Genomic DNA, 11,801 nt, shown 5'->3' on the forward strand with positions numbered 1-11,801 from the left:
TCTGGGGCATATCCTTCCTGCTCTTCCAGCTTCCGGGGGCTCCTGGCGCTCCTCAGCTGTGGCCTGGTTGTGTGAGTCTCGCTGTCGCTGGGTCCTCTGTCGAGAGCTATAGTCTGGGGGGTCTACGTCAGGGATCGGAGTCCTCTGCAGCGGCTCTCCTCATGCTCTGGGAGTAGGGGGCACAGAACCCATGAGCTCCTGAACTCAGGGTCCAGAGTGAAAGTGGCCATGGCCCTGCTTTAGGGGCATCACGGGCTGTGTCTCTCCCTGTCCCCAGCACCTGGCTCGGTACGTGGAGCAGTATGTGGGGACCGAGGGCGCGTCCAGCTCGCCCACCGAGGGCTTCCTCCTGAAACCTGTGTTCCTGCAGAGGTGAGAGGCCCTGAGATGCATGCTCCGTTCCTTCCTTCCTGGGCCCAGGAAGTGTCCCCTTTGTCCTGATAGGGGCTGGACCATGGCACACTCTCTGTCTGGGAGCACTTAGTAGGTGCCTGCTGTGTGCTGAGGCGGTCCCTGCCCTTTTGAGGCTAGTGGTTTGCAGTGGAGGGATTAGTAACCCCAGGATGGTGAGGGGTACGAGGGGCGGGGCCAACCCCACGATGCGTCAGTGAGTGAAGAGTGAATGCCCGGCCTGGAGGGAGACGCCGCCAGAGCTGGTGGGGCCAGGCCAGAGGCAGGTGGCTGTGGCAGGACCCTGGACCACCTCAGGTCGGGCTAGGATGGCGCCTGTGGGACCAATGGGGGCCGCTAGTGGGTGTTCAGATCTGGGGGCGTTTCTTCTTGCTTCCATTTGCTTTTCTGTGGACCCCTGGGAGGTAGCACATCTTCTGATGGTCCCAGGCCTGGGGGCTTCCCAGCCCGCAAATCCTCCTCCCACAATGCTGAGAGCCAGAGTCCATTCCACCTCCTTTCGCCCCCAGGAACCTCAAGAAGTTCCGCCGCCGGTGGCAGAGCGAGCAGGCGCGGGCCCTGCGCGGTGAGGCCAGGAGCTCCTGGAAGCGGCTGGTGGGCGTGGAGAGCGCCTGCGACGTGGACTGCCGCTTCAAGCTCAGCACTCACAAGATGGTGTTCATCGTGAACTCCGAGGACTACATGTACCGTCGTGGGACCCTCTGCCGGGCCAAGCAGGTGCCAGGGGAGGCCTGGGCTGCCCCAACATCCCCCTCCTCACCCCAAGTCCTGGGGCCCTGGGGCCCTGGGGGTCCAGCCCTCAGCCGCCCTGACACCCGGCCTCTTCAACAGGTGCAGCCCCTGGTCCTGCTCCGCCACCACCAGCACTTTGAGGAGTGGCACAGCCGTTGGCTGGAGGACAATGTGACGGTGGAGGCGGCCAGCCTGGTGCAGGACTGGCTGATGGGTGAGGAGGATGAGGACATGGTACCCTGCAAGACGCTGTGTGAGACGGTGCACGTGCACGGCCTGCCCGTGACCCGCTACCGCGTGCAGTACAGCCGCCGCCCGGCCTCGCCCTGACCCGCCCTCATGGGTACCGGGCAGGCGCCTCACAGAGCACAGACGTGCCCTCGGCCTTGGTCGTGTCAGGGCCGTTTTCTTGAACGACCTGAGAGGCATCTCCCAGCCCCTCTGCTGCCGGACAGCGCACTCCAGGGCAGGACGCCGCCCCCGTGGCTCCCGGTCTCCTGTGGGCCTGCTGTGTGCCAAACCTGAGCTACCTGCACCCAAGCCCTGGGGCTCAGCCCCACCACAGGGGCGGGTGGACGTGCTGGCCGAGGAACAAGCAATCATGTTTGCGTCCCCGTCCGTCACATGTGCCAAATCCCTGGCAGGCAGATGGCTCCTGCCCCATATTCTTACCGTGTCTTGGAAAAGTCACAGGTAGACAGCCCTCCTGAGGCCCACACTTTGGAGGGGGTCCATGTCCAGGAGACCCTGACAAGGAAGGACTTGAGCCCTGGGTAGGCTTGCTTGAAAAGTGAGTCCTTCCAGAATATTCTCAGAGCTGCCAGAAACGTCACCTGAGGGTTTGGGCATCAGCTCTGCCTGGCTGGTGTTCAGGCCCTCAGTCACTTTGGAAGTGAGAAGAACCCTTCAGCCAAACCTTTGGGATCCCACTTTGAAGTCAAGACCTGGAGCAGGCGGGCAGTGCCCCGGGAGACCCCGCTCTGGATAAAAGGCACCCAACCCCAACTCCAGCAGCTGAACTCTGGGCCCACAAGGGGAGGGACCCCAGCCAGTGTTCCCTCAGAGCTGGCACGACCCCGCTGTGGGGCGGCGGGCCCAGTCGTGTTCCCGCAGTGGGCACCCTAGGCGTATGTGTATACACGCACAGATATTTATTCCTTTCGCTCTTAGTGGTTGTTATTTCTGCAGCAGCCAAGTCCTGCGGCTCCCTGGGGCTGAGATCTCCCTCTGTGGAACTCCGAGAGCCGCCCTGACAGTCCCAGCCTCCACCCAAGGAGCCCCATCTGCCTGCCCACCCCAGGACCCACGTGGCCACTCCAGGGATCATTGTTGTCCTTTTGTGAGGGGCTGAGGTGACTGTCCCATGGAGGCATCCAAGGCTTTCTGTGCCAAGAATCCCAAGTGACTGGAGCTGGGGACCAGTTCTCCAGGCCTCTCTCCCCCACCGTGAGAGCCCCTGGCCCTGGCCCCTGAGAGCCCCTGGCCCTGGCCCCTGCACACCAGTGGGCCCAGAATAACCACCGCCCTTGCCATCCTGCAACAGCTGGACTCAAGTTTCCAGGAAGTGGAGATGCGTTTCTAGAAGTTTCCTGTGGAACCTGGAGGCTCCTGACGCCTTTGACTCCAGGCTGGGCGATTCCGACGCTGACTCGTCCTCCTGGGATCCCCGCCCCTGCTCCCCAAGTGTCACGCAGGCACTTTGTATGCATCCTGGTTTTCGAAGAAGGGAACTTGCCATCAGGATTCCTGCGCCAGGCCCACGGCCATCTCAGGCAGAGCCACATGGGCCCTGGGTGCAGCCGGAGACCCCGCTGAGCCCCTCCTCTCGGTATTCCCATCCCTGCATGCTTCTAGGGAGCACCTCTTTTCCGTTCTTGAGGAATTTCTGTTCTGGGGCTTGTCCTTCCTTTGCAGCTGTTTTGAATGTAGTTTTCCTTTTCTATTTATTTGCACATTAAAGTTAATAATTGAATATTGACATCAAACTGTGAGGGTGTGTCAGTCTCTTCCTGCGAGAGCCTTGCCGACTTCCTGCCACGAGGTCAGTGGGCTGGACCCATGGGAGCAAGGGGTGGCCAGGTGTGCCCACCTGGGACCAGGGGAGTCGAAGCCCCCCCCCCCCCCAACCAAGATCATCTCACACCCTGCACTTGCCCTGCCACGACATGGGAGTGTCTTCTAGAATATTCTTTCCCCACTCCATTTGCACATTTAGTGGGAATTAGAAGCGTCTCCTTCGCCCAAGTGTCTCTCATGCAGAACCCAATTTAAAGATCATGGTGTTTGCTCTAAGCTTCCCATGCCCAACCTGTCTGTCCAGGCCCGCGCCTGCCCACCCGCCCCACACGACCACCCTCCATACTCCCGGGGGCCCCACCCACCTCTTGGCTTTCACCATCATTTTCTCTTCATGTCCTGCCTCCTGTCTGCACCCCAAGCCCCACACCTGCTTCTGGGTAGCAGAAGCCCCCAGCTCCGCTGTGTCCCCGGCTGACATGCCTAGAGGGTTCCGAGGCAGAAGTGGCCAGCCCCTCCCACTCAGTATGGGCTCCTCCATCCTCTGCAGGGGCTGTCCCCAACCTCCCCGAGGGGCCATAGCTGCCTCCCAAGGACCCATGTGCTCCCTGCACACCCGAGCTTCCCTGGCAGTTGTGACCCCACCAGAGGGTCAGCGCTCCCAGGGAGTGTGGCAAGCCAGACCAGAGGCTGCTCTGTTTCCTTCTACCTCGATCCTACAGCTGGGGATGCCCAGGGTCCTCTCTGGGCCCCCAGACTGGCTTTCCTTGGTCAGAAGTGCTGCAGGGACTGGGAAAGGCCGTGCTGGTCCCAAGAGAGCAGACAGAGCAGATCTCCGAGGTGGCCCGCCCTGAGGGGTCCCCTGCCCTCAAGTAGGCAGGGCCCGTGGCCTTGACGAAGTGATACAACATGAGATGAGAGAGGTTCCTCGCTGGCCCTGAAGATGTCTCTGCTGTGCTGGGGAGGGGACCCTATGGCAAGGGACAGAGAGTGGCCTCCAAGAGCCAAGTGGGACCTCAGGGCCACCACTACCACCAGGACCCAAATTCTGCCCAAGTCCACCTAAGCCCAGAAAAGGCCCCTGAGCAGCAGATAAGGACACAGCCCAGCTGACACCTTGATCTCAGCCTCATTTGACCCTGAACCAAAGACCCAGCCTGCCAGGCTGGACCCCTGACCCATGGAAACGCGAGGTCATAGAGGCATGTGGCTGTGAGCCACATTCATTATCCAGAGATAGATACAGCAGCGTTAATAAAGCCGCTGCATGTCCAGCACCTCCCCTTCAACCTCTGTCAAGTACAGGGAGGTGGCTGAGGGTCTCAGGAACCCCTACTGAGGGGGGAAATGAAAGAAAGAAAGAAAAAATTAAAAAGAGAATTAAGCTTTCCTGTATCAGGCTGACTTGTCTCAGAGGCAGCTATGGGCACAGCCCAGACCCAGGAAAAGTCTTAATAATACTAAGAAGCCAAGACACAAAGGAATGTGCTCTGGAGCCTCTCCCAGCACGCCCTCAACATAGGGAGAAGAAAAACAAATTTTCCTTTGTTTTATGGTGTGAGTTTATAGATTCCTGTTCTCTGCAACTAGTGTCTTCAAGTATTCTGTTTTATCTAAGCAGTGGAGTGAAGGTCATAAACCATCTGAGCAGGCCTGAGATATAGCCACCTGGCATGGCCATGGAATAAGCCATGCTAGGCACTAGGGCAAACCTAGATAATGGCCACCTGAGTTGCATAGCAACGGTTATGTCTAATCCTGAGTTATGAACCTGTTACAATTTGATTAACTGTCTTTGTCCTGCCTCTGTATCCCTGCTTTCGCACCACTGTAAGCCTGCTTCAAGCTAACCCACCCCTTTTTTAAAGTGTGTATAAAAGTCAAGTGCTGTCTTTATTCTAGGCCCAGTTTTTAGATGTTGAGTCCGGTGGGTCTGAGTGCACTCAATAAAGATCCTCCTGTATACACCCCAAGGTCTCTCTTTTCCTGTTTCTGCAACACTACATGTGATGCTGACAGAGGGTGCTGGGACAGGGGCTTCCAGTGGGGCCCCATGAACACTTACCCTGTTGCTACTGAGGTGTTTGTCTCACTGGCTTTTGCAACATAGAACCAGTGCTTCCTGCCTGATGTCCTCACTTGCTGAGAATGAGGCTAACTACTCCAAACAGCAAACAATACCATCCAGCAATCATGTTCCTTTGTATTTGCCCAAGGGAACTGAAAACTTGGGTCCACACAAAAACGTGCATGCAGATATACACAGCCGTATTCACCACTGCCCAAACTCAGACGCAACCAAGATGTCCTTCAGTGGGCAAATGGATAAACCACATCACCTCCAGACAACAGGATATAAAAGGAAATGAGCCACGAAGCTGTCATGAAGACATGAAGGGGCCAGGCATGGTGGCTCACACCTATAATTCCAGCACCTTGGGAGGCTGAGGCAGGAGGATCACCTGAGGTCAAGAGTTCGAGACTAGCCTGGCCAACATGGTGAACCCCTGTCTCTACTGAAAATACAAAACTTAGCCAGGCGTGGTGGTGCGCACATGTAATCCCAGCTACTCCAGAGGCTGAGGCAGGAGAATCGCTTGAACCCGGGAGGCGGAGGTTGCAGTGAGCCGAGATCGCGCCACTGCACTCCAGCCTGGGTAACAGAGCGAGACTCTGTCTCAAAAAGTAAAAGACACGAAGCGACATCAAATGCATCTGAAAGAAGCCAGCTTGGAAAGGCTGCACACTGCATGATTCCAACTATAGAACACTCTGGAAAAGGCAAAAGTATACAGGCAGTGAAAAGATCAGTGGTTGCCAGGGGGCAGATGGGAGGAAGGAATCCATAGGTGGAGGTGGGAGGATTTTTAGGGCAGTGACATGACTCTGTGTGACACTATGGTCAACGGTGGACATATCATGACACAGATGTCCAAACCCATGGAAAGTACAGTGCCAAAAGTGAACCCCCATGGAAATGTGGGGTTCCAGAAGACAAAGCCATGTCCACGCAGCTTTGTCCATTACAACAAAGGCAATGCTCTTGGTAAAGGACTTAGATAGCGGGGGAGGCTTGCATGTGTGGGGTGGGGTTACGTGGGGACTCTGTACCTTCTGCTGAATTTCATTGTGAGCCTAAAACTGCTCTAAAAAATAAAATTTTTTTTAAAAAGCAATTTGACTCAAAGTCTGTCTTGGTAGGCCAGGGGGTGGGGGACAGAACAGGCCAGGGCAGGAACTTGCAGGGACGGGTGCAGGCAGGCTGAGGTCTCAGGAATGTGTCTGCACCTCTGTAGCTTCCCTTCTCTTCTTCCCTTCTGGGGACCTTTGCAATCTGGGCTGGCTCCTGGGTCCCGCCTAGGTTTCAGACTCTGCCCCACCCTGAGATTGGCCAGTCCCTTCTCTCTGTGGCTCCAGGAGTGGAGCCTCAGCCCTTGGTACGGTGGAGCAAACAAACTTTGATTTGGGGCCCCGGAGAGGAAGCACTGGGAATCCAGGAGTTAGACAGGCTGGACCCCAAGCCCTGCTTCCACCATGGCTGTCCGTGCGACCCTAAGAGTGACTGTCAGTCCTGGTGAGACAGGGTCACGGCACCTGCCTCTCATGGCCATTCAACTGGGTTAATGTCCCTGCCCAGCCAGGGAATGAGAGGAGGTGGTGCCATGTTTGCTGGTGCCCATGTGGCTTCTTCTTTTTTTTTTTCTTTGAGACAGAGTTTTGCTCTTGTTTCCCAGGCTGGAGTGTAATGGCATGATCTCGGCTCACTGCAACCTCCACCTCCCGGGTTCAAGCAATTCTCCTGTCTCAGCCTCCTGAGTAACTGGGATTACTGGCACGCACCACCTCGCCCAGCTAATTTTTGTATTTTTAGTAGAGACGGGGTTTCATCAAATTGGTCAAGCTGGTCTTGAACTCCCAACCTCAGGTGATCCATCTGCCTTGGCCTCCCAAAGTGCTGGGATTACAGGCATGAGCCACCGCACCCAGCCTGCCCATGTGGCTTCTAACTTGTTCCCTGACCCTGACCTTTTGCTGGAGGCAGTGAAGGCAGGAGAGAGTGGAGGCCACATCCAGGAGCTTCCAGGGACCTGAGGGGTTGGAGGACAGTGAAATCCAGGACACGCCACTGACTTGCACTTGTCTGCCATTTTTTCCCAATTTAAAAAAGTTATTTAAAGGGCCAGGTGCAGTGGCTTACACCTGTAATCCCAGCACTTTGGGAGGCTGAGGCAGGCGGCTCATCTGAGGCCAGAAGATGGAGGTGGTGAAACTCCACCTCTACTAAAAATACAAAAATTAGCCGGGTGTGGTGGCACACACCTGTAATCCTAGCTACTTGGGAGGCTGAGGCAGCAGAATCACTTGAACCCTGGAGGTGGAGGTTGCAGTGAGCTGAGACTGTGTCACTGCACTCTGGCCTAAAAAACAGGGAAAACTTTCCCACCAAAAAAAAAAAAAAAAAAAAAAAAAAGTTATTTGAATTGTGGTCAAATACATGTAATAACAAGTTTATCTTAATGATTTTTAAGTGTTCAGCTCAGTGGCAGTAGGTACATTCACATTGTCACCATCCATCTCCAGAACTTTTTTTTTTTTGGAGACAGAGTCTCGCTCTGTCACTGAGGCTAGAGGGCAGTGGCGCAATCTCTGCTCATTGCAACCTCTGCCGCCCAGGCTCAAGTGATCCTCCCACCTCAGTCTCTCAAGTAGCAGGGACCACAGGTGTACACCACCACACTCGGCTAATTTTTGTATTTTTTGTAGAGATGGGGTGGGGGGGGTCTCACTTTGTTGCCCAGGCTGGTCTCGAACCCCTGACCGCAAGTGATCCAGCTGCCTTGGCCTCCCAAAGTGCAGGGATTACAGGCATGAGCCACCTCACCCAGCCCAGAACTCTTTCATCGTGCAAAACTGAAACGCTGTGGCATTAAGAACTCACTCCCCAATCCCCCTCCCCCAGCCCCTGGCACCCCCCTCTCCATTCTACTTCCTATCTCTATGGAGGTGACCACTCCAGGGACCTCCCATGAGTGGAATGACTCAAGATTTGTCTTTCTGTGACCGGCTTATTTCACTCAGTATAATGTCCTCAAGGTTCATCCACAATGTAGCATATGTCAGAATTCCCTTACTTTTTAAGGCTGCTTTTTTTTTTTTTTTTCGGCAGAGTTTCACTCTGTCACCCGGGTGGGGGTGCAATGGTGCAATCACAGCTTGCTGCAGCCTCGACCTCCTGGGCTCAAGCAATCTTCCCACCTCATTTTTTGATTTTTTGTAGAGGCAAGGTTTCACTATGTTGCCCAGGCTGGTCTCGAACTCCTGAGCCCAAGCAATCCTTCTACCTCGGCCTCCCAAAGCACTGGGATTGCAGGCATGAGCCACCACTCTGAAACAGCCCGGCCCGGCTGACTGCCCTTTTTAAGAAAATAAGTTTTTGGCCAGGCATGGTGGCTCACACCTGTAATCCCAGCACTTCGGGAGGCTGAAGCGGGTGGATCACCTGAGGTCAGGAGTTCAAGACCTGCCTAGCCAACATGATGAAACCCCGTTTCTACTAAAAATACAAAAATTAGCCAGGCATGGTGGCAGGTGCCTATAATCCCAGCTGCTCAGGAGGCTGAAGCAGGAGAATCGCCTGAATCCACAAAGCAGAGGTTGCAGTGAGCCGAAATGGCACCATTGCACCTTCAGCCTGGGCAATAAGAGCGAATCTCCATCTCTAAATAAATAAATAATTTTTGGCCAGGTGCGGTGGCTCATGCCTATAATCCTAGTGCTTTGGGAGGCTGAGGCAGGTGGATCACCTGAGGTCAGGAGTTTGAGACCAGCCTGGCCAACGTGACCAAACTCCGCCTCTACTAAAAATACAAAAAATTAGTCGGGCGTAGTGGCGGGCGCCTGTAATCCCCGCTGCTGGGGAGGCTGAGGCAGGAGAATTGCTTGAATCCAGGAAGCAGAGGTTACAGTGAGCTGAGATTGCGCCATTGCACTCCAGCCTGGGTGACAGATCGAGACTCTGTCTTAAAAAAAAAAAAAGTTTTTATGGAAAGTAACACAGTGTACAGAAAACTCCAACAGTACAAGACAGACACATGGTTTCCTCTCCTCCAAAGCTGTCGCGCCCAGCATCCTCCGGGAAGTACCTGGGCAGTGTCGCCTGGGTACAGCTTGTGCCTGACAGGGGCAATGTCATCGTCACCTCCGCTTGCTGGGGTTCCCCCGACAGCCCGTGCTGCCGTGTTGTTCCTGGGGAGGGGCTGTTGGCGGGCACCTCCCTGCTCTGTGCTGCTGTGTGGATATCCTCCCAAGGACGTCTTCCTGTGCGTGTGTCTGGCAGAAATTCCTAGACATGGAACCCTTGAGTATAAGGGCATGTGCGTCACTATTTTTTTTTTCTTTTTTTGAGACAGAGTTTCACTCTTGTTGCCCAGGCTGGAGTGCAATGATGCAATCTCAGCTCCCATGTTCAAGTGATTCTCCTGCCTCAGCCTCCTGAGTAGCTGGGATTACAGGCATATGCCACCACGCCTGGCTAATTTTGTATTTTTACTAGAGACGGGGTTTCTCCATGTTAGTCAGGCTGGTCTCGAACTCCCGACATCAAGTGATCCACCTGCCTCCGCCTCCCAAAGTGCTGGGATTACAGGTGTGAGCCACTGTGCCTGGCTTTTTTTTTTTTGAGTCAGAGTCTTGCTTTGTTGCTCAGGCTGGAGTGCAGTGGTGTGATCTCAGCTCACTGCAACCTCTGCATCCCGGGTTCAAGCAATTTTCCTGCCTCAGCCTCCTGAGGAGCTAGGACTACAGACGTGCGCCACCACGCCTGGCTGATTTTTGTATTTTTAGTAGAGACAGGTTTTCACCATGTTGGCCAGGATGGTCTCAATCTCTTGACCTTGTGATCCACCCACCTGGCCTCCCAAAGTGCTGGGATTACAGCTGTGAGCCACCGCGCCCGGTTGTGTGTCACTATTTTGATGCATCATCTTCAAACCACCCTGCCCCAGCATCACTGGACTGCCCGTGTGCCCAGCCTCCCCTGCACAGCTTCCCACTCTGCTTACAGGGAAGACAGTTGGCGGGGTGGGGGGGAGCCCAGGCGTGGGTTTTCCGTGTGCTGAGGGTGTCCTCAGCCACCTTTTTCCCCAAGTCATTGACATGAAGCTGATTTTCTCACTGGTGGCCATGGAAACTGCCGAGAAACGGGAGCAGGGCCTCTGAGACCCTGCTCCAGCTAGACTGTCTCCAGGCTTCAGTGTCTCCTCCTGGAGCTGGGCGTTGAGTCCGTCCAAGACTCTGCTCAGTCACTTCCTGGCTGATCCCTGAGTGCTCAAGTGTGTGATGAGATTAGGGCTTCCCCAGGCAGGAAACGGCCACATTGGACCCCTCCCTCCCACATCCCTAGTTCATTTTATCTTCCCCAATTCTCATGGCTCCCAACTAGGCCCTCCTGCTCCCAGACCCCCCCAACCCGTCCCCCATCCCCTGTAGCCCAGCGCTGAGCACACTGGGGCCAGAACCACCCATACCGGACTCCCCCAGGGCACGACAGGTTGAGGCCTCTCTGAGGCAGGGAGGGACAACACTGAGGGGCCTTGTGCAGGAGAGGGAAGGGGTACCCCCCCGAGCTTCAGTTTCTTCATCTGCACAATGAGCCCCCATCCGATGGTGCCCAGGAGTGGGGATGTGCTGGGGCTAGAGGAGGGAGGTCCCCTGGAGGCTGGCCTGGGGACCCTTCAACCTGGCCACCTCACTCAGGGTCAGAGGTCAAAGCAGGCGAGCCACACACCCCAAAGTCCCCCCGGTCCTCGGCAAGTGCTGTCCCCGGCATCGCTGTCTCCCCTACAGCTGCCCGTGTGTCCCCTGGGCAAGAGTGAAGTGAGGCACTCATACAGGGGTGCCTTGTGAGTATGGGGTCAGCCGAGGATGGCTGAGGGGCTCTCGAGGTTCAGCCAGAGTCCCTGACGCTGGGCTCGTGCTGCTCTGGGGGTCTGGGGGGACCCCTGATATTGCCCTCTGGGAGACGCTCATCCTTTTTTTTTTTTTTTTTTTTTCTTTTTGCTGAGTCTCGCTCTGTTGCCCAGGCTGGAGTGCAGTGGCAGCATCTCAGCTCACTGCAACCTCCACCTCCTGGGTTCAAGCAATTCTCCCACCTCAGCCTCCTGAGTAGCTGGGACTACAGGCGTCTGCCACCAAGCCCAGCTAATTTTTGTATTTTTATTAGAGATGGGGTTTCTCCATGTTGGTCAGGCCGGTCTCAAACTCCCAACCTCAGGTGATTTGCCTGCCTTGGCCTCCCAAAATGCTGGGATTACAGCCGTAAGCTGCCACACCTGGCCTAGCAGGGCTCTTCTTATCCTGCTCACCAGAGACAGGAAGTGGGGGGGGGTGACTTCAGGAAGGGCCCAGAGCCCGTGATGGGCGTGGGGATTGGGGTGAGGACAGGGCTTTCATGAGAACAGTGGCTGCAGATGTGACCGGCTGGTAGGAAGTGGCCACTTGAACCGCAGATGCTTCCTGGGCTGGCCAGGGACTGGGGGTGCTGGCTGCAGCTGGGACCTCCCCCTGCATCTTGCTGGCCTGGCACCTGGGTCCCCCGGAGGCGCCACACTGGATATAGCCACGTGGGGCAGCCCGGTCTCCAT

The 11,801-nt window shown here is 55.8% G+C and overlaps 1 protein-coding gene across 2 annotated transcripts in view; it reads left to right on the forward strand.

Annotated features, from left to right (window-relative positions):
* The window catches only part of SIN3B (SIN3 transcription regulator family member B), a 49,460-nt gene extending 46,332 nt beyond the window's left edge, over positions 1-3,128 (forward strand). For both annotated transcript variants that reach the window (XM_032170051.2, XM_032170052.2), the window contains 3 exons: positions 278-372; positions 921-1,128; positions 1,243-3,128. In XM_032170051.2, the coding sequence (XP_032025942.1) occupies positions 278-372; positions 921-1,128; positions 1,243-1,473 (534 nt within the window). In that variant the 3' untranslated portion in view covers positions 1,474-3,128. The remainder of the gene's footprint in view (positions 1-277; positions 373-920; positions 1,129-1,242) is intronic.
* The last annotated feature ends 8,673 nt before the right edge of the window (positions 3,129-11,801 follow it).

This window comes from Hylobates moloch, unplaced genomic scaffold (genome assembly GCF_009828535.3).
Source record: "Hylobates moloch isolate HMO894 unplaced genomic scaffold, HMol_V3 SCAFFOLD_12, whole genome shotgun sequence".
Classification (NCBI taxonomy): Eukaryota; Metazoa; Chordata; class Mammalia; order Primates; family Hylobatidae; genus Hylobates; species Hylobates moloch.